The 23,688-nt window shown below is 35.2% G+C and overlaps 1 protein-coding gene across 1 annotated transcript; it reads left to right on the top strand.

The window, feature by feature from the left end:
* Positions 1-9,181: 9,181 nt before the first annotated feature.
* CCS (copper chaperone for SOD1) lies at positions 9,182-23,688 on the top strand. The gene is made up of 6 exons (XM_028208695.2): positions 9,182-9,509; positions 9,606-9,632; positions 9,779-9,851; positions 9,979-10,113; positions 11,532-11,755; positions 23,242-23,688. Exons 1-6 carry the CDS (start codon positions 9,240-9,242, stop codon positions 23,503-23,505), a joined length of 993 nt encoding a protein of 330 aa, XP_028064496.2. The 5' UTR covers positions 9,182-9,239; the 3' UTR covers positions 23,506-23,688.

The raw sequence follows: 23,688 nt of genomic DNA, 5'->3' as shown, positions 1-23,688 counted from the left end.
ACACAATTAATCATAAACAACTGTTATGGATTACATTCAAGACCCAATTTGCAAGTTTCTTAATTGTCTTTAAAAGTAATCCCTTCATCAATAGGTCTGCACTTAAAAGTTATATATTTATGTGTTTTATTAACACTTTCTGTTTCTGAAATTCTTCTTTAACGATAAAGTATTTCAATTCTATATGTTTAGCATCATTATAATACTTGTCATTCTAAGAAAATAAGACAATTACAAAATTATCACAATAAATTCTTAATGACTTGGCAACAAAAGTTGACAATCCAAAGTCCTGAGATAAAGTTCCACAATAACAATTCGTGAATTGTAGTCTCAAAGCATACCACAAATTCAACTTTCATAGAGGATACTTATGATAGTTTGTTTTACACTTTTCTTAATATTGCTCCTCCACATAATAGAAACAAAGAACCAAAAGTGAATTTTCTACTATCAATATATCATCTAAAGTCTAAATCTAAGTAGCCAATCAATTCAAGATTATCAGACTTCATAAATATGAGCAAGTAATCTTTTATTTCTTATGATTACCTCATTACTTCCTTATTTGAGCATTAAGCTTCTTACAATAAATGTATAAAGAATCGTTTCCATTCCAATTGCTTTTATAAATTTTTGCATAAGACTAGACTTATTTCCTTTCGGAACATGGCTAACTTTATGTGAATATTCTCTCATTCTAAATCTCTATAGAACTTTTAATATATATCTTCTGAGACAATCTCAACAATTCATGTGATTCATTCAGAAATATTTTAATTTTTATCACATAGGTTGTCGTATTAATATATTTAATTTCAAAGTTCTTAAAGAGGAATTTCTTAACTCGTGCAATAAATCACGTACATTATTGACAAGCAAAATATCATCAATATACAAAATCATAAATATAAATATACTCCCATTGATCTTTGGATATGTACACTAATAATAATAATAAAGTTTTCTTTAAATCCAAAGGAAAAATAGTATCATAAAATTTAAGATACAATTTTTGGAAAGCTTTTTTAAGTCCATAAATTTATTTCTTAAGTTTGCAAGTCACATTTTCATTTTCCTCAATAGAAAAACTTTTGAGTTGATCTACACAAAATTCTTCATCTAAACTTTTTTTCAGAAAATTAATTTTAACATACATTTAATGCAACTCAATATCATAATGAGTTACTAATGCCATAATGATTCTAAATCAGCCCTTTAAGATACAAGTGAAAAAAAGAATATCTCATTGCAATAAATGTTTACTTTCTGAGTAAAATCTTTGGCCACATATCTAGCATTATATCTTTTTATATTGCCCTTAGAACAATAAATATTTTTATATCCTTAGGCAATTCAATCAAATCCCAAATTTCATTATGGTCCATTGATGTCAACTCATCATTCATGATACTAACTCATTTAGTAGAATTAATACTTTCTATGGCTTAAAACTGATTTTTTACTTATCCCAATATTATAATATGATTGTTATAGATATACCACATAATCATTCGAAATGACAAATCTCTTTACCTTATGAGATCTTCTTAATATTATTTCTTTTGGTTCTTCTACAACTTTTCATTGGTGATAATTACATTATGGAGTAATTGATTATTCATTAACTTTGGATAATTAAAGGAGGTAATTACAAATCTCCATCATTCAAAATGAAAAATCTCCAATGGCTCCATTGCATAATATAAAAGCAAGATATGCACACTAATTGATAATATCGGGTACTAGCTTGGTGCTAACTTGTCCATTGTGGTTGTTCTAAGAGTATCTCTAATAATATGAGTCTAAAATAATTTTGTTAAGTCATTTATTTTGTAGTTGTACCATTTATCATTTTGATACAATCAAATGTTAAATCCAACTATTATGCCTTTATTTTTTACTTACTACGGTATAATATTATGATTGTTTATGGTTTGATTCTTTAATTGATTTTCAACAATGGTTTATTGTTTATCTAATTCTTGTTTCTTAATTTCCAGTCAACATGTTTTGATCCTTTAATTTTCATTTGACGAAACTATTTATTGTTCATTGCTAATATTGAGGTATTTTTATAATTTTTATTATTGTTAAGGTTTTATGATTTTTGAAATTTTTTTTGTAAAAAATTTAGGAAATTAGTAAAGAAAAAGTAGTTGATTTTTTTATAAGAAATTTGATAGGGCAACAGATAACTTTGAGTAAAATTTGACACAAGATTTGAATTAATCATTTGCATTATCGATTAGGTCATATTTCTATTAGTCGGTTAAAATCTTTAATTTCTAGTGGTCAGTTAAGACCTGTCTATGCAGATACTTTATGTTGTTTATCTTGTCAACTTGCCAAATAGCCGGCTTTATCTTTTAATAAAGGTAATTATATTTCTAGTGCTCCTTTTGATCTTGCTCTTTTTGTTATTTTTGTTGATGATTTTTCACTATATACTTGGATACTTCTCATGAAAAATCATTCTGAACTTAAAATAACTTTATTACAATTTTTTCAAAATGGTTCAAACCTGGTTTTCCAAAACTAAAAAAAAAAAAAAATTCGTTCTAATAATGCTATGGAATACAAGGATTCTGATATTTTGGCTTTTCTTTAGAGTCATGGTACTCAGCCTCATCGTTCTTGTGTCGGCACATCCCAACAAAATGGATGTGCTGAATGAAAACATAGCCATATTCTTGATACTACTCGAGCTCTGCTCATTTCTTCCTCTTGTCCTGAAAATTTCTAGGGGGAAGCTACACTTACTGTTGTTTACACTATCAATTATGTCCTTACTCAAATCCTTCATAATCAAACACCCTATGAGTGTTTGTATGGAACTTCCCCTTCTTACACCGCACTTAGGGTTTTTAGGTTTGCATGTTTTGTTCTTCTTCAGCCTCATGAAAACACCAAGCTAGAACCTTGTTCTCGTCTTTGTTGTTTTCTTAGATATGGCATTGAACATAAAGGTTATCAGTGCTGGGATCCTATTTCTATGCGTCTTTCTATATCTCATCACGTCGTTTTTTGGGAACATAAAATGTTTGCCTCTTTGTCCTCCTTTCATTTATCTTTTCCAACTTCCACTCTCTACTTTACTGATCCCTCCATAGATCTCTTTCCTGATGATTTACCCCTAGAGATGCCATTGCCTACGGCTAATCCTGCCGAGACTGCTCTCTCTGATGGTCGTACTGGTGTCTTCTTGGCTCCTTTACCTCTTGATAAGTCTTTATCATCCACCTCCTATTGAGCCTGCTCCTTCTGATCGTCCACAACGGGTCACACAACCTAATGTTCGTCTTCGTGGTTATATTGTTGGTTCAACTTCTTTTTCTACTTATGAGCCTACCTCCTATCGTGAGGCTTGTTCTAACCCTCTTTATCAACAAGGTATGATTGATGAACTACAGGCATTAGAAAAACTCATTCTTAGACTGTTGTTGATCTTTCCCTGGTAAGACTGTGATTAGTTGTAAATGGGTTTATAAAATCAAGACTCATTCTAATAGATCTATTGAGCGATATAAAGCTTGTTTGGTTGCCCGAGACTTCACTCAAGAATATGGTAATAATTATAAGGAGGCTTTTGCTAATGTTGCTCGCCTCATTTATGTCCGTAGTTTGATTACTGTTGTTGTTGCTCGTTATTGGGACCTTTTTCAGATGGATGTGAAAAATGATTTCCTCAATGGTGATTTTCTTGAGGAGGTCTATATACAACCCCCTCCTAGGTCTGTTGTTTTGGTACATAAAGTCTGCAAACTACAGCATGCCTTATATGGACTTAAGCAGGCTCACTGTGCTTGGTTTGCCAAGTTTAGTGCTATTATTCATGACTTTGGCTTCACCTCCAGCTCCTATGACTCTACCTTATTTATTCAGACCATTGCTCGAGGCATCAATATTCTTCTTCTCTACGTGGATGATATGATCATCAGAGGTGATGATGAGGCTGGTATTCTTAGCCTCAAACAGTTTCTTAGCCGTCATTTTGAGATGAAGGATCTTGATTCTCTCAATTATTTCTTAGGTCTTGAAATCACTCATGACTCGACTGGTTATTATCTCTCTCAGGCCAAATATGCATATGATTTTCTTACTCGTGCTGCACTTACAGATTGCAAGACTGCTTCTACTCTGACTGATCCTTAAGCTCGCGTTACTTCACTAGATAGCACTCTTCTCTCTGATGCTACACTCTACCGACAATTGGTTGGTAGCCTTATTTATCTTATAATTACTCATTCTGATGTTGCATATGTTGTCCACATTGTCAGTCAATATATGTCTTCCCTTCGCACGCCTCATTATGATGCCATACTTTACATTCTTCGTTATCTCAAGGGTATTTTGTTTCATGGTCTTCACTATTCTGGTCTCTCATCTCTTAAGCTTCATGCCTATGCTGATACTGATTAGGCTGGAGATCCCACTAATTGTTGTACCACTACTAGGCTTTGCTTCTTCCTAGGGGATTCTTTTATTTCTTGGTGCAATAAAAAAATAGACTTTCACTGCTCGTTCTAGTACTGAGACTAAATATCGAGCTCTAGCAGATACTACCTAGGAACTTTTATGGCTCTGCTAGCTTCTTGTTGACATGGGTGTATCTTTCATTGAAGCTACTTCTCTCTATCATGATAATCAAAGTGCCATTCAAATTACTCATAATGACGTCTTCCATGATCGTACAAAACATATTGAGATCGACTGTCATTTTATTCGATAGTATGTTACTAATGGCATAGTTCATCTCTATTCCATTGCTTCCACTGATCAACCTGCTAATATCTTCACCGAGGTTCATCCTCTCGGTCATTTTAGTGATTTAGTTTCCAAACTCATGTTGGTTAACGTCTTTCCACCTTGAGTTTGTGGGAGGCTGTTAATATGCATATATTGTAACATATTTTTTGATTGGCTATATATTGGTTGATTGATTCACCTTTTATAGATTGGTTGATTGATTCACCTTCCATAGGTGATTGACAGTGATTGATTCCTTCCGTATTTAGCATGTGTATTCTCTCATATATAAAAGAGCTCATTGTATCTTGTTTATACATACAAATTTTATATTCTCTCTCTCTCTCTCTCTCTCTCTCTCTCTCTCTCTCTCTCTCAATAATCTCATCAGAAAGATAGATATTGTAAACTCAACCTATTTTTTTTACTTTAACAAAAGCATTTGGTAGAAACATTGGAGTAAGTATAAGACTTCACCCTTGGTTTGATAATTTTTTCAAGCAAATATCACCATTAGCTTTTCTTTTATGGGTAAGAAACAACCAACTTGCAACCTAATCAATTCAGAACTTGTTTAATAAGTGATTTTTTTAACTAAAATATAAAAAAGGGAAAATTACATATACCCCGCTCGAGGTTTGGCTAAATTACAAATACCCCCTGAGGTTTAAGAAATTACAAATTTCCCCCTGAATGCTATATTTGCATAACAAATTAGGAGGTGATTTGTTATGAAATTTAAACCTTAGGGGACAAATTGTTATGAAAATACAAACCTTAGGGGGCAGGATGTAATTTTTGAAACCTCAGGGGGGTATCTGTAATTTAGCCAAATCTCAAGGAAGGTATATATAATTTGCCCTATAAAAAATCAACATATTTGAAAATATTTTTGGAGTTTTTATTTTTAAAAAATATGCAAAAAGTAGTGTGAAAGATTTTTTTTTAAAGTAATTTTTTGTTTTTTTTAACTAAAATCTATACTTGGAAAATGACCCCAACAGTTTTTCTTAATATGTCCAATTATGGATTATGAATTTGTCTCCACAGGACATTAGCGAGACAATGCGTCTTATTTTGCACCTGCAAAAGAAACCCAAGGTTAGAGATCACCCAGACCTTGGTAGGTCGAGAGGACCCTCTAATGATCAACTTAGTATGTAGATTAGCCATGAAAAAAAAAAAAAAAGAAGGGTTGTATTATGTAAAAGGGATATTACCCTACAGTGATAGTGGCAAAAACTTATTACAATAACATGAAAATTTTAAAATTTTAATTATTAATATTTATAAAGTTTTTTTTATTGATTTGTAATTATGTTTTGTAAAACCCACTGGTTTGATAATTTCCACTTATGTAAATGTGTATGTGTGATAGTTTTTTTGTGTCCCTTGACATGTTAGTTGTTGGATCTTTCTTAATCGGACGATCAACCTTTTATCAGAGGTCATTTTAGTAGTGGTCAACTTATAATCGTGGTTGGCCATCAGATGTCTTTTGATAGAATGATCAACTTTTGGACAAGGATCACTTTGGTAGTGACCAACTTGCAATCATGGTTAGTTATATGATTTCTTTTGATTTGATGATCAACCTTTTGTCAGTAGTTAGTTTGTGATTCGCGTTTGATTATATTTTATATGCCCGATCAAGTTGGTCATCCTCCTAATTTTGGACTTGGTTCGTTTGAGTTGGTCGGACTTATTTATGCTTATACTTTTCTTGGGCGATTTTCACCCTCCACAAAATATTTGTACTCCTTCAATTTTAAATTTTTCTTTTTTTTAAAAAGAAAAAAAAAAAGGAATGCATAGGGCTTGTAATGGGAGTCCGGATCATTTGTCGCCCTTCCCTGCGACCCTTCCTGCAGTGCCCCAAAATGACGTCATTTTGAGGCAAAATTTCAAAAAAATAAAAATAAATAGAGCACCAGAACAGAACCTTCCTTCTCTATCATCTTCTTCTTTTTCTGGCTCTTCTTTTTTCTCTCTAAAACTACCAACTCACCCATAGCCGAGTCCCCTTCTCTCCCTCTCTCTCTCTCTCTCTCTCTCTCTCGCCACCAACGACGAGCCACCATCTCGATCTAGAAATCATGAAGAAATTGATATAGAAATTATAGGGATGCAACAGAAATCATAAAGAAATTCCTATTCATTGACTCTTTCCCATTTTTTCATGTTTTTATATCCTCTACTTAGACTACTGGAGGTTTCCAATCACCAATAACATATTTGTCAATATAGTAAATGGACATGAAAAACCAAAAATGAGAGTTTTTACCGTCCCATTTTTCTATCATTTTATATCCTTTGCCTAGACTACCAGAGGTTTCGAATTACCAACTACATATTTGATTAAAATAGTAAATGGAGTCATCAAAATAGACATATAATCTTGCTGGCTAAGTAACTAATAGCAAAGTTCCTTTATAAGAACTCATCAAATCTAGACAGATAATCAACTTCAAAAACACATACAAACACACTCTTGAGAGTAAAAGCTCTAAATAACAAGTGTTGAAATGGCAAAACAAGTGAAGTTGTTTGGTGTTTGGGAAAGCCCTTTTGTTTGCAGAGTTGAGATTGCTCTGAAAATGAAAGTCATCGAATATGAATTCATTGAAGAAGTCATGTCAGCCGGCCGCCTCGCCCTCTTTGTTCATTTCTCGCCGCCTCTCCTCGCCTCACCGCCACCTCTCCTTGCCTCATCTTACCTCCGTCACCTTGATGGGAAACCACGCCGCCCGTGCATCCCTCTCCATTCGTCGCCTCTCTTTCCGTTCGTCGCCTCTCTATTCATCTCTCTTAGAGGGGCTAGGGTTCAAAAATGAAAAGGGGTTGAAAAGCAAAATAAGAAGGGAAAAAAAAAATCCAAAACGAAGTCGTTTTGGAGCTCCGCAAGAAGGGCCGCAGGGAAGGGCAATAGATGATCCAGACTCTTGTAATGGCCTAGATGTGGACTTTATTGATTCCACTCTTACAACCCAATAAACATTAGTGATGCAACAGTTTACCAAGCCACCCACCTAAAAAATAAAAAATAAATAAAAAATTATAAACAAAACCTAAGGTTTAACCCTATAATAAAATAAATTCTCAATTTATAATCTATCAATTTAAATTTTAAAATTTTATTTTATTTTCTATCTATGACTCCGTTTGATTTAAAAGAAATAAAAGATAAAAAAATAAAAATAGTAAAAAGCGAAGTGAAAGAAAAGAAAATATATTTTTCTATATGTAATTGATTATGATAATTTTGTAGGAAAATAAGAATTCTAATTATAAGTAATTACTTTATAACAAATTTAAATTTTTATTTATTTTTGTGTATTTTTTTTTCAAGAAACTAAAAGTTTAGTTACATTCTATCATTAGTTATACAAAGAAATTAACTTTCTTATAAATTCTACCATTTTCATACTAAACAAATTCAGGAAAAAAGAAAAAAGTGTACATTTCTCTCACTTTACACCATAATCAAACTTAGTAAAATTGACAAAAAAAAAAAAAAAACATTTTATATACATTTAAATTGAGTTTAATAATTAAAATAATATTTTTTGTCGATTTTACTTAACAAAAACAAATTAATTATTTAAATTAAAAATAAATTTAAAAAAATAAATTTAAATTAATAAAATTAAAAATAAAAAATTTATTTGATCACAAAGTTAAATTTTACTATAAGATTTTTTTTTATTATATAATTTTCCCAAAATGGAAAATATGAAGCAAGACCTTAAAAAAATAAAAATAAAATGTCCGGTAACTCGAAAATGAAGGGGTTCAAATGGCCTGAATGAGTGTTTATTGAACAATCGGCCGGATGACCAGTCAAACGATCACTCAAACAACCGAGTGAAATACTTATCTATCACAATTGTCACTTTATTGACCACACCTGTCAATATTCTTCCCGAACAACTGACCAAGGCCAAGTTTGGGAAGTCTAAAAAAAGTCAAAAAGTCAAAAAGTTATTCAAAAAGTTAAAAAATTATCATTATTTATCAAAAGTCAACAATTACGGCTGCACAACTCCCAATACTAATTTTCCCCTACACATTAATTTATACAATTTTTTAATATATATATTTTCATAAAAAGTCAAAAAGTTAATCCAAACATTCATATTTTCAACCTCAATTTTTTAATCTAAAAAGACAAAAAAAATATACTTATTTAAGACATTCCAAACAATCCCAAATAATCGACAAAATAAATTTTGAACCATTCGGGTCAATATTTAATTGAACTACACAGCAGTGTGGGGAAAGAAAAAAGGGCAATGGTAGAGGGCCACAATTTTTGTGGTTCAAATGGCTCAAAATTGCCAAAACGACATCGTTTTGAGCACAAAATATGCCAAAACGACATCATTTTGACAGTTTTGAGCCATTTGAGCAATACATATTGGGCCTCTCAAACATTATTAAAAAAAGAAAAATAGATTATCTAGAAGAAGGGAGAGAAGTCGGGAGTTAAAATGGCATTTCTCATGTCAGTGGCAGCTGCGACCACAATTGCCGTTGCAGCGACAGCTCTTCCAGCTTCCTTCTCTCCATCTTCTCTCTCTCCGTCTTCCTCTTCTTCTTCTTCACCTTTGTGTCACATCTCCAAATCCCTGACTTTCTCATCTCTTTACTGTAATTCAATCCTCAGACCAGATCGCTTGGGCCTTGTCAAGACCTTCGCTTCTCCTCCCTCCGCTCTACACATGGACGCTCCCACCTCAGATCACCAGCTCTCCTCTCATGTTCGTATCATCACTTCTCTCTCTCTGTCTCTCTCTCTCTCTATGAATTTTCCTATTTCACTCTGGACTAATAAAGTTGCTTGCTTTGTTTTGCAGAACGGTTCAGCGTTGCCGGAATTGCTGGTGAGTTCAAATATTCTCTTATGATTTGCAAGTTCGATTGATTGAGGTTTTGTTTGTTTGAGCTGATTTTGGGAAGAATATTATAGCTAGGTCAATCAGGTGAATTATGGTGGTGTTTTGAGATTTTGGTTTTTGATTTGGTGCAGACAGAGTATATGGTGGATATGAAGTGTGATGGTTGTGTTAATGCTGTCAAGAATAAGTTACAGACTGTTGATGGTGAGTAATTTGAAGGGGGATTTTGATTCTACTGTTTCTGATGCCTAGTTTTTTTTATTTTTTTTATTTTTATTTTTATTTTTTTTAGTGTGTGCTAATTTTTTTGTTTTCTTGGGAATTACTTTAGGAGTTAGGAATGTTGAAGTTGATTTGAGCAATCAGGTAGTTAGAATTCTTGGGTCTTCACCTGTGAAGGTCATGACTGAAGCTTTGGAGCAGACGGGTCGAAAAGCACGATTAATTGGCCAAGGGGTTCCTGAAGGTTGGTTCCTTTTTTTACTTTTTTCTGGTTAGGACTAATATTTTTGTGCAGCAGTCAGTCTTTCTTGAGTTGAATGATTTATTGCTTCTGATGTTGTTAGTTTTTCATTACTTATTTAATTGGACATGTAGGTGTTAGGTTCATTTATGATATAGATTATCCATTCACTTACCAAGGAAAAACAAAAAACATAGGTTCTAATGATTCATTCTTACTAAAAAAGATGGTGAGAACCCTGTTTCAAATCCATGTGAACATTGTCGTAGGGTAATCTTGGAAAGAGTCTCTCTTATGGGATGTTAAAGATTGGATTTCATGGCCATGATAAATTTCTGACCCTTTTGGTATACAGTTTCTCTTTGTGACAATACAGTTGCATAAAACATGAAGCAGATTTATACTTTAAGAAATGAGGGGGTAAAAGGAAAGAAAGGATGGATGATCACACACACACACACACACACACACATATAAGATGTGTGAGTCAAATGCATGCTATTTTCATACAAGACATGGTTGTTATATTGTGCACATATGTCTAACATATGAACCCCCCCCCCCCCCCCCCCCCCCCCCCCCCCCTTGTGTTAACAGGAGGAAACAAATCCATTGTTATGGTAAATTATGTGACCAATGCGTATGATATACAATTAAACAGGGAAAATAAATGAAGTTCTGAAGACTAGTGATATATTAGTTAAAATTCTATGCCTTGGCTCTTAGAGCCTTCATAGTCATAAGAAACAAATATAAAGGTTGAAAATTTGTCTAGCTTATTTTTCTTGAAGACTGTTTTCACCTTTCAAGAAATGGAATTAAAAAAAGTTTAGCATGCAAACTTCCATTAGAGCAATTTATCCAATTCTTTTTCCAGTAGAAGTACTAAAATGAAAATAGACCATGTACTCTTATTTTTTCATTGTAGTGCTTTCCTTTGGTCAACAAGAAAGTCAACTACTTATCCGGAATAATATTGTAGGGCAGATGGCTCCACATGACATCTTAAATGAACAGGATACATGAAAACAATGAAGGTATTTTCTTCTGATTGACAAATGGCCTGCATATTTAGATATATGACTGTGTGACTGAACATAGTTACGAAGCACTGTGGTTTATATTTATGATGTTATTATGCTACAGTAATATAGTACTTCATATTGAATTTGTGCCATGATTATTTCATTCGTTTGTATCTTTACATATCAAGAGGACAGTTACGCGCGTGTGTGTGTGTGTGTGTGTGCAAGCAAACATATTTGTGTGTATCTAATTTTGAGTCTTAGTTTTAGAATTCTAGGTTTTACTTGCAGGAAATAGCTGATTAACTTTTGGCTTTCAGAACATTTAGTTTTAGATGCATCAATAACTACAAATATGGTAATGATTACCTTTGCTCTCTCTCTCTCTCTGTGCAGATTTCTTAGTCTCTGCTGCTGTGGCCGAGTTCAAAGGTCCAAATATTTTTGGTGTGGTTCGTTTGGCTCAAGTGAATATGGAATTGGCTAGGATTGAGGCTAGCTTTAGTGGTTTGTCTCCTGAAAAACATGGTTGGTCGATAAATGAATTTGGTGATCTGACCAAAGGGCCGTCAAGCACTGGGAAAGTGTTCAATCCAACAAACCATGTAACTGAGAAAGAGGTTTGCTTAATCATACACCTTTTCTTCGCATCATTGTATTTTCATGTTTCTGCTATTCATTATCTATTGATTTACCATTAGCTTGCAATTCCACTTCCCCAATTATAGATTAGCAGAGATAGTTATACATTCTTGTATGTTCATAGGCAAGGAATTTCACAAAATGATATCCTTGATTAGAATTTGTAGTCCTTGATGGCTTCCAAGTGTAATGTTTGAGATTATATAACAAAAGGTATAATGTAAAAATATCAACTGTCTCAATGCTAACATATCAATTTAGTTGATAATGTTCCAAATGGTTTTAAAAAGCGGCTGCAACAATTATGTGAAGCCGTTACGTAACGGTTTCAATGGTTATCGCTACATGTTACGGCTGCTATAGCGGTGCGACAAAAATTCATAGTAGTGATGGCCGCCACCATTACGTAAAGGCTGTAACGGCCGTTACAGCACTGTTGAACTTCTATTTTTTTTTTATTAAATTTGTTATACAAGGCCATTTTTCTCATTGTTAAAATCTCTTCCTCCCACACACTCGTACACACACAAATAGGACTTATGCAAAAATCTTAGATCTACATGTTTCGAATGTCCAATCTTCAAGTTCTACAAGACTTGAGTTATCAAGAGTAAATGAGCTTAGTTCTCTCTCTCTCTCTCTCTCTCTTTCTCACTCAAACTTTCATTATTATTTTTTCATTGACAAGCTGTCATTACTCTAACTTAATTTGGTTATCATGTTATGTACCTTTACATTAGTATGTTGATATTTTGTATTATAAACTTATGTTTATGAAATTATCATTTTTAATATTAAGCATACTTCATATTTTTGTCCTTAACAAGTTGGAAGTTATCCATAAATATAATTAGTAAAGTAAAGAAAACTAAATACATTCAACAATAGGAAAAATCTTAATGACGACTTAAAATTGATATAAAAATTAGTACTTATATTGGATCATGAAACTAAACAAAACACACCAAAAAATTATTTTGAACCTTACTAAATATGATTCTGAAATAAAAGCATGCGTATCGGTATGTTTTCCTAAGTCGTGCAAAAAATTAAAAATTCACAGCTCCGGCACCGTTACACTATGGCTGTGACACTCTGCAATTGCGTCTATGCTACTATTACCAATACGGTAGCCGCCACCGTCTTTTAAAACCTTCCTTCGTTAAGTAATGGATTCTATTTTGAATAGTTAGTAAAGATTGTAAGCAATATTGTCACGACTTAAACCTGCCCCTATAGATTTGGCGTCGTAACCGGCCAGTAATCCCTGGATTATCAAAGGTCTCTTAACATAATAATGTATAATTAGGGGCTGCGGAAGTAAATACATAAAATATACATAGTCTATCGAGCTGTGAAGACCTACATGGGACAGATAATCTTAAACTTTTATAAACATACGAGTGACGTCAAAAGATACAGTATTTACACGTCACTTTAAGTACATAAAAACAGAAAAACTTGTTCATGGAGCAAAAGGAACCAAGTCTTGTACATTCATAATAACACAGCCACTAGACTTGACTTAGTCTGGAACCTCCTCGGGAGGCACAAAGGTTGGCTGACAAAAACTGAGACGCCAGGTCCGTAACTCTGAGCTTGGTCAAGTGCCTGATCATCTACATACATAATATAAATAGTGAGCGGGAGTCCAGTGAATAATAACAGAGTAAAGGAGTTAAATGAATGATGTCCCATGACTAAGCTTGTACATAGAATAGATTCATATTCGTATTCTTATTCAATTCATATACAGAATTCAGAATTCATGCTTGATCATACATAGTTCATCCGTTAGCGCTACAAATCAAATACAAGCATCAAAGGTCATACTTGTCAGTTCTATAAAGGAACCTTCGGCCGGGTATGGATAACTTGTCAGTTCCATAAAGGAACCTCCGGATTGGGAACAGATAACTTGTCAGTTCTATAAGGAACTTCCGGTCTGGGTATAGATAGCATACTTGAATCATGACATAAATACCACAACCATTTGTCAGAGTTGGACAATCATTCATAGTATAAACGGACATTTCATAGAACAGATCTTATTCCATATATAGAAAATAATTTAACTTGAACATAGTTTCACTAAGTTATTACTCACAGATAACAGAGGGCTCCAAGTAAACGTACAGAGTAGGCAATTTAGATATTTCGTGGCGCGTGACCTACACAGATACAGAACGAATACGTGCTGAATTACACACCCGTAATCATTAACTTAGTTCTTTCTTGTCTTTGTGTGTTTCTACTTCTTTATCCTCATTATGGTGTCTTAAACTTGACATATGAATGCCTAGGATAGAAAGAGGATGCAAAAAAATGCACTTGAAAACACTTAACAAAAATTGCTGAAAATAGGGTCCTCGCTCGAGCATAACTTCCTACACTCGAGCGGACATGCAAAATATGAGTGGTCGCTCGAGCACAAAATCTATCGCTCGGGCAGTCTGTAAACTTTTGCAAAAGTGCTGGTTGCTTGATTTTTTCGCTCAACACTCGCTCGAGCGTGAGAGACATTCCCTCGCTCGAGTGTAACTTCTGTCTCTCGAGCGTTCTGCAAAACATAAGAACTTCTGGGAGCATGCATTTCACGCTCGAGCGGACTTCTGGTCGCTCAAGCGGAAATACTCGCACTCAGAGTGGTCGCTTGAGCGTAGATTCTTTCACTCGAGCGGAAGTGCAAAATTTGGAATTTCCAGATTGTACTCCCAAGCTCAAAACTCGAATCTAACTCATCAAAACACAACTCTTGGCCCCAAAACTTGAGAAAACAAGTTTAAACTTTGAAAACATTAAGAATTAAAGATCATTTCACAAAATCATGGCTCAAGAGTAAATCAATTGGGTAAAATCAAAGTTGAAACTTATAAAACAACACATGGACTTACATGCAAGCACTTTATTGACTTCAAAGCTTCCAAAACATGATCAATTGAGGCAAATTGATGGAAAACATGATGACGTTTCATAATTAAGTTGAGAACATGACATGCATAGAGAATTTACTTGAGATCAACTTTAAAAATTACCATAAAATACGCATGCAAGCTCTACTCTTCTTCTTTCTCACTTCCTTAGTTCATTTCATGCACTAATCTTTCATTTTCCTATGAATTCACAACTTAAATGAGTTAATTACATAATTCAAGGGTTGAATTCCTTACCTACAAGTCTCACTTCTTTGAGTTCTTGAGTGATTCTTCCCAATTACTCAAATTGTAGCTAAGTTCAAGTCAATTCCTCCCAATTCTCTAGCAATCACCTTAGTTGAGCTCAAGTCTTCTCTTTTCTCTCCCTCTCTTAGGTTTTGAGCTATAAGGAGTATAGAATGAGAGTGCAAAATGTATTAAGGAAGTCAAAGTGGCTTTATATAGGCTCCACTAGGAAGACTTCATTAATAGCTAATCAATTGACATTATTTATTTAATTTAATCGTTTCGAATTGAATTTCAATTGAATCTACCATAATGTTCTAAAAATTCCAAATGACACATAAACCAAGCCAATTTCATGATCGGATGCTGATAAGGCCTTCAATTTGCAAACTGAAATGGAAATGGAAACAGATATTTGTACGAGAGACAGATAAAAGTGCAATTAATGCAACGCTCATACAATTAATTTAGAATTTGATCTCAATAACTTATTAGGCATATTAAATCATGGATCAACATGGGTCAGGATTGTTACAATCTTTCCCTCTTAAAAAGTTTGGTCTTCCAAACTCGAATTACCTTCATTTTGGAAGAATACCGTGTCCAAAGGAAACAGTTTAATGTATCTTTTCATCATATCTTCCCCTATCTCCCAAGTTGCATAGGTTCCTCCATGATTCTACTAATCGACTTTTACCAATGGAATTTCTTTGTTTCTTAATCTCTTGATTCGGCGGTTAACGATTTGTATTGGCCTCTCTTCGTACGTATAATCATCTTTCAGAAGCACATGAGTTGGTTCTATCACATAGAGCGGATCTCTTAAATAATCTCAAAGCATTGAGACATGAAAAACGTTATGCATGTTTTCCATCACCGGAGGTAAGGCTACTCGATATGTTATCGAATTGATCTTCTCGAGAATTTCATATGGCCCAACATATCTTGATGCCAACTTGCCTTTCACCCCAAATCGCGTCTGACCTTTCATTGGAGTTACTTTAATGAACACATGATCGCCAACTCCATATTCTCTATCTCTTCTTCGGACATCGGCATAGCTTTTCTGGCGGCTTTGTACAGTTTTTAGTCTTTGCCGAATCAATTTCACATTTTCAGTCGTCTCTTGCTCAAGTTCCGGCCCCAACAAGGGTTGATCACCTACTTCGACCCAACAAACTGAAGAATTGCATTTTCTACCATACAAAGCTTCTTATGGGGCCATACCAATACTTGAATGGTAGTTATTATTATACACATATTCGGCCAAAGCAAGGTAAGCCTCTCAATTGCCTTGAAAGTCTAACACACACATCCGTAACAAGTCCTCCAATGTTTGAATGGTCCGTTCTGATTGGCCATCTGTCTGTGGGTGATAAGCATTGCTTAATCTCAATTCAGTCCCCAAGGCCTGTTGCAAACTCTGCCAGAATCTCGAAGTAAGCTTGGGGTCTCTGTCAGACACTATGGATACTGGAACTCCATGTGATTTCACAATCTCATTGACATACAATTTAGCCAACTTATCCGCATTATACAAAGATTTGACAGGCAGAAAATGAGCAGACTTAGTTAAACGATCAACAATGACCCAGATAGAATCCATACCTCGAGAAGAGCAAGGTAGTCCAACAATGAAGTCCATCGTAATATGTTCCCACTTCCATTCCGGTATTGGGAGCGGCTGAAGTAATCTAGCGGGTCGTTGATGTTCAACTTTAATTTGTTGGCAGTGTAAACATTTAGCCACAAAATCTGCAATACACCTATTCATTCCCAGCCACTAGAAATTCTGTTTCAAATCATGATACATCTTTGTCGTCCCCGGGTGCATAGCAAATTTAGAATTATGAGTTTCGGTCATAACACGCTTTCTCAAATCAAAACAATTTGGCACACTGAGTATGTTATGGAATTTCAACACATCGTTTGCGAATATAAATCCCAGCTTTGGTTTTGAGTCCATCTCAGCCACAATCTTTTTCAAAAATTCATCTTGCAGGTGCTTCTCTTTAATCTCTTCAATGATTGCAGACTGGGCAGAAATAGCGGCTAAGATTCCGCCTTGTCCTCGTAATACAATCTCAGTCTAATTCTTTTCCATGTCACACAGTAATTCTTTCTGACTGGTGAGTAAACATGACAGTTCTCACTGACTTTGGGCTCAAGGCATCTGCCACAGTATTAGCTTTTCCCGGATGATACATAATCTGCAAATCATAGTCTTTGATCAATTCCAGCCATCTTCTCTGTCTCACGTTTAATTTTTTTTTGGGTAAAGAAGTATTTCAAACTTTTATGGTCGGTGTACATTTCACAAGTCACGCCATACAAATAATGTCGCCAAATTTTCAAAGCAAACACCATAGCTGTCAGTTCAAGATCATGAGTTGGGTAATTCTTTTCATGTGGTCGGAGTTGTCGAGAAGCATAAGCAATTACCTTTCCATTTTGCATTAATACACAACCCAAACCTTTATAGGATGCGTCACTGTAAATCTGAAACACATCAGTACCATTAGGCAAAGTCAAAATCGGCGCAGTTACCAATCTGGTCTTTAACTCTTGAAAGGCAGACTCCCTTTGATCATTCCAATCAAATGATACATTTTTCTGGGTTAACTAGGTCAATGGCATAGCAAGTTTTGAAAAGTCTTTCACAAATCTGCGATAATAGTGTGCAAGTCCCAAAAAACTTCTAACTTCTGACACATTCGTCGGTTTAGGCCAGTTTATGATAGCTTCAATTTTCTGTGGGTCTACCGATATGCCATCCCTGTTGATTACATGGCCCATAAAGGCCACGCTATCTAGCCAAAATTCACATTTGGAAAATTTTGCATATAACTTATTTTCTCTCAGAATTTGTAAGGCAGTTCTCAAATGATTCTCATGTTCTTCCCTGCTTTTGAAATAAATCAATATATCATCAATAAAGACAATAAATTCATCCAGAAATTGTTTGAACACCCTATTCATTAAGTCAATGAACGCCGCAGGTGCATTAGTTATCCCAAATGGCATTACCAAAAATTCATAGCGTCCATATCTAGTTCTAAATGTAGTTTTCTCTATGTCTTCTACCTTGACCTTTAACTGGTGATACCCGGATCTAAGGTCAATTTTAGAAAACACTTGGGATCCCTGGAGTTGGTCAAACAGGTCATCTATTCGGAGTAATGGATATTTGTTCTTCATGGTTACTTTATTCAACTCACAGTAATCAATACATAATCTCAAAGATCCGTCTTTCTTTTTAACAAACAACATTGGAGCTCCCCAAGGTGAGGTACTCGGACGGATGAATTTTTTGTCTACAAGTTTTTAAAGTTGAACTTTTAATTCTTTCAGTTCAGAAGTCGACATTCTATGCGGAGTTTTAGAGATAGGCTGTATTCCAGGTACTGCATCAATGGTAAACTCAATTTCCCTCTAAATTAGGTTCCCGGTTAGGTCATTAGGAGATACATCAAGAAATTTACAAACCACAGGAATAGTTTCCACGCTAGTACTATCCGAAGACATAGTCAACACGCTGCACAAGTAGCCCCGACAACCTTTTCTCAACAATTTTTTGGCTTTCATAAATGAAATCAAGTATGGTGGAGGAACTACCCTATTCCCAGTGAAAACAAACTCAGGCATACCAGGTGGTTTAAACGTGACGGTTTTATTCACACAATCAATAGTGATACAATATTTCGACAACCAATCCATGCCCCAATATACAATCAAAGTGGTCAATGCTCAAAGGCAGCAAATTAACGTACAATGTCATATTACCAATCAAAACATCACTTGTAGGATATACATAAGTGCACGTTATAGAACTTCCTAATGGTGTAGACACAGATAGTATACAATTCATAGGTTCTAATGATCTAGCCAACTTCCAAGAAAAATCATGCGATACAAATGAATGCGTAGAACCAGAATCAATCAGTACATAGGCATTCTGTGTACAGAGAAATTATACCTGACACTACTGGCTCAGTATTCTGCACATCCCCGAGTACTAGAGCAAACACTGTCCATTGCCTTAGTGTTTCATTCCCAGTGTTATTCCTAGCATTAGTTCTTGCATTGGGCCTCATTACAGGAGTAGATCCGGTTGAACTTGCTGCTAGATGATTTGCATTGTCAAACCTCATTGGACAGTCCTTAATTATGTGACCGGTTTTGCCACACCGAAAACACGCGCCCGATGCACGATGACACTTGCCTTTATATTTTCTTTCACATTCTGAACAGATTGGCATAGATCCACTACTTTGGCTTGAGCTGCTTGAAGATCCAGTATTTTGCTTTTTGTTTGCGAAGAAGGAACGGCCCTTTCGAAAATTAGACCTAGATCTTTTGCTTCCCCATTTTATTGTTGGTGCCTTGGTGTGTTTCATTGCTGCTATTGTGGCTTCCGCCATTATCGCTCTGTCTAAAACTTCCACATAGGTAGGCAATTTCAAGATGCCTACTCGGTCAAACACTTCCAGATCCAGTTCGCCTTCAAATTTTCGTGTCTTCTTGTAATCAGTATCTATCATATGTGGAGCAAATCGAGCCAACTCAGTAAACTTGGCCTCATACTTAGCCACGGACATCCTGCCTTGTTTAAGTTTTTGGAATTCAGAAACTTTCCGATCTTGGAAACACTGAGGAAAGTGCTTATCGTTGAAGATCGCATTAAATTGTGCCCACGTCATATCCCCATTACTGTTTCGGATTAGCAACCACCACCTCCGGGCTTCATCTTTCAGAGTGTAGGTGGCTAGAAGGACTTTTTGAATCTTAGAACAAAGGAATACTTCAAATAGTTTTTCCATTTCAAGTAACCATGTTTCTGCTTTTAAAGGTTCAATGCCACCCAAAAAGGTCGATGGTTTCATTTTCAGGAACTTCTGGGTTAAATTTATGAGATCATTGTTATCCGGCTCATCTTGGACCGGCGGGGGATGTAAGGGTTGTTGCCTCTGTTGTTGTTGAGTCATTGCCTCAGTTAAAGCTACAAGCATTTGTTCTATGTGGTTCATTCAAGCCTCAGATGATTCATCTGTTCCATCACTTCTTGTATTTTCCATTTGCTATAGGTAAACGGAACATCATAAACATATGCAAATAGTCCTTTTACAATATTCAGATCATTTGTTTCCATATTATGTGATCATAATCAGACTTATGCTTTCACTTTAAAAAAAACACATACTTACACATGCAGATGAAATGCCCCTACTTCTTACTAGGACATCCTAAGCTCATATGGACTCGTGTGTGTGGTAGAACATATGCTCTGATACCACTCTGTCACGACCCAAACCCGCTCCTATAGGTTTGGCGTCGTAATCGGCCAGTAATCCTTGAATTATCAAAGGCCTCTTAACATAATAATGTATAATTAGAGGCAGTGGAAGCAAATACATAAAATGTACATAGTCCATCGAGCTGTGAAGACATACATGGAATAGACAATCTTAAACTTTTATAAACATACGAGTGACGTCAAAAGATACAGTATTTACACGTCACTTCAAGTACATAAAAACAAAAAAACTTGTTCATGGAGCAAAAGGAACCAAGTCTTGTACATTCATAATAACACAGCCACTAGACTTGACTTAGTCTGGAACCTCCTCGGGAGGCACAAAGGTTGGCTGACAAAAACTGAGACGCCAGGTCCGTAACTCTGAGTTTGGTCAAGTGCCTGATCATCTACATACATAATATAAATAGTGAGCGGGAGTCCAGTGAATAATAACAGAGTAAAGGAGTTAAATGAATGATGTCCCATGACTGAGCTTGTACATAGAATAGATTCATATTCGTATTCTTATTCAATTCATATACAGAATTCAGAATTCATGCTTGATCATACATAGTTCATCCGTTAGCGCTACAAATCAAATACAAGCATCAAAGGTCATATTTGTCAGTTCCATAAAGAAACCTTCGGCTGGGTACGGATAACTTGTCAGTTCTATAAAGGAACCTTCGAACTGGGAACGGATAACTTATCAATTTCATAAAGGAACCTCCAGCTGGGTATAGATAACTTGTCAGTTTCATAAGGAACTTTCGGTCTGGGTACAGATATCATACTTGAATCATAACATAAATACCACAAACATTTGTCAGAGTTGGACAATCATTCATAGTATAAACGTAACATTTCATAGAACAGATCTTATTCCATATATAGAAAATAATTTAACTTGTTTTACTAAGTTATTACTCACAGATAACAGAGGGCTCCAAGTAAATAGATAGAGTAGGCAATTTAGATATTTCGTGGCGCGTGACCTACACAGATAGAGAACGAATACGTATTGAATTACATACTCGTGATAATTATTTTGTGGTTTCTACTTCTTTATCCTCATTATTGTGTCTTAAACTTGGTCTATGAATGTCTAGGATGGAAAGAGGATGCAAAAAAATGCACTTGAAAACACTTAACAAAATTTGCTGAAAACAGGGTCCTCGCTCAAGCATAACTTCCTACGCTTGAGTGGACATGCAAAATGTGAGTGGTCGCTCGAGCGGTCTGTAAACTTTTGCAAAAGTGCTGGTTGCTTGATTTTTCTGCTCAACGCTCGCTCGAGCGTAAGAGACATGCCCTCGCTCGAGTGCAACTTTTGTCGCTCGAGCGTTCTGCAAAACATAAGAACTTTTAGAAACATGCATTTCACGCTCAAGCGGACTTCTAGTTGCTTGAGCGGAAATGCTCGCACTCAGAGTGGTCACTCGAGCATAGATTCCTTCGCTCTAGCAGAAGAGCAAAATCTAGAATTTTCAGATTGCACTCCCAAGTTCAAAACTCTAACTCATCAAAACACAACTCTAGGCCCCAAAACTTGAGAAAACAAGTTTAAACTTTGAAAACATTAAGAATTAAAGATCATTTCATAGAATTAAGGCCCAAGAGTAAGTCAATTGGGTAAAATCAAACTTGAAACTTATAAAACAACACATGGACTTACATGCAAGCACTTTCTTGACTTCAAAGCTTCCAAAACATGATCAATTGAGGCAAATTGATGGAAAACGTGATGAAGTTTCATAATTAAGTTGAGAACATGACATGCATGGAGAATTTACTTGAGATCAACTTTAAAAATTACCATAAAATGCACATGCAAGCTCTACTCTTCTTCTTTCTCACTTCCTTAGTTCATTTCATGCACTAATCTTTCATTTTCCTCTGAATTTAGAACTTAAATGAGTTAATTACATAATTCAAGGGTTGAATTCCTTACCTACAAGCCTCAATTCTTTGAGTTCTTGAGTGATTCTTCCCAATGACTCAAATTCTAGCTCAGTCCAAGTCAATTCCTCCCAATTCTCTAGCAATCACCCTAGTTGAGCTCAAGTCTTCTCTTTTCTCTCACTCTCTCAGGTTTTGAGCTATGAGGAGTATGAAATGAGAGTGCAAAATGTATTAAGGAAGTCAAAGTGGCCTTATATAGGCTCCACTAGGAAGACTTCATTAATAGCTAATCAATTGACATTATTTATCTAATTTAATCGTTCCGAATCGAATTTCAATTGAACCTACCATAATATTCTAAAAATTCCAAATAACATATATACCAAGCCAATTTCGTGATCAGATGCCGATAAGGCCTTCAATTTGCAAACCGAAACGGAAATGGAAACAAATATTTCTACGAGAGACAGATAAAAGTACAATTAATGCAATACTCATGCAATTAATTCAGAATTTGATCTCAATAACTTATTAGGCATATTAAATCATGAATCAACGCTAATCATGGGTCAGGGTTGTTTCAAATATGGTAGGAGAGTTACCTTTAATTCATTTAATACCTTTGGACATACTTGAAATGAAAAGAAGCTTTAGTGAACTATGTATGATTCCCTGTTTTCATTTTTCCACCCTCCCACCACCCTCCCTTCCAGAAAATATCATGGTAATTTTCTTTCCCATCACCACATCATTACCAAATGAAACAGAAGGGAAAAGAAAAAAAGAGAAAAGAATTTGGCACTGGCAGTGTTAATCTAGGTGAGTAGAACTGTTTATTCGCTATTTGATCTGCAGAATAAGGCCCACAAGCTGTGCGTTTTATGGGAGTGATCTCCAGACAAAGGAACCAAATCACAATGGATCAAGTCCTCCCTTTCCTTCCAATTAATGAGACTCTCTCTCTTACTTGGAACATTTGTTTCATATAATGTGTGATGTTTTACAGTCTGTCGTCATTTTCATTGCAATTTTGACTAGCAGTAATTCGTGCCATGGCAATTATGTTATGAATGCATCTCGTGAAATGTGTCATATGATTGTCCAGCCACTTGGCGACTTGGGAACATTAGATGTGGATGAGAAAGGAGAAGCCTTCTATTCTGACATTAAAGAAAAGCTTAGAGTTGCTGATCTCATTGGGCGATCCATTGTGGTGTATGGAACTGAAGATAAATCAGATCCAGGTCTCACAGCTGCAGTGATAGCTAGAAGTGCAGGAGTTGGTGAGAACTACAAAAAGCTCTGCACATGTGATGGCACTACTATTTGGGAAGCGACCGACAAAGATTTTGTCACCAGCAAGGTTTGATGATTATATAACCACTGTATGCATCCTTCTAACTACGAGTATGTGTTGCTACTTGTATACCCATTGTAATAAAGTTTGTAGTTCTATACAATCTTGTACTAGAAAAACTACTAGTTTAATGTAAAAAAAACTCAGACAGAGCTCTATCTAATAACACAAGTTCACCTCTGAATTTTGCTTTCA

Source organism: Camellia sinensis, chromosome 13, assembly GCF_055761805.1.
Source record: "Camellia sinensis isolate YWXY chromosome 13, ASM5576180v1, whole genome shotgun sequence".
Taxonomy (NCBI): Eukaryota; Viridiplantae; Streptophyta; class Magnoliopsida; order Ericales; family Theaceae; genus Camellia; species Camellia sinensis.
This window is presented reverse-complemented; position numbering and strand designations above follow the sequence as displayed.

What these genes read in the sequence shown, in the direction of transcription:
- CCS (XM_028208695.2), top strand. Translation starts at nt 9,240, where the DNA reads ATGGCATTTCTCATGTCAGTGGCAGCTGCGACCACAATTGCCGTTGCA. An exon ending in TGGCCAAGGGGTTCCTGAAG is followed by an intron (nt 10,114 to 11,531) that starts GTTGGTTCCTTT and finishes CTCTCTGTGCAG; the next exon opens with ATTTCTTAGTCTCTGCTGCT. An exon ending in ACCATGTAACTGAGAAAGAG is followed by an intron (nt 11,756 to 23,241) that starts GTTTGCTTAATC and finishes ATGATTGTCCAG; the next exon opens with CCACTTGGCGACTTGGGAAC.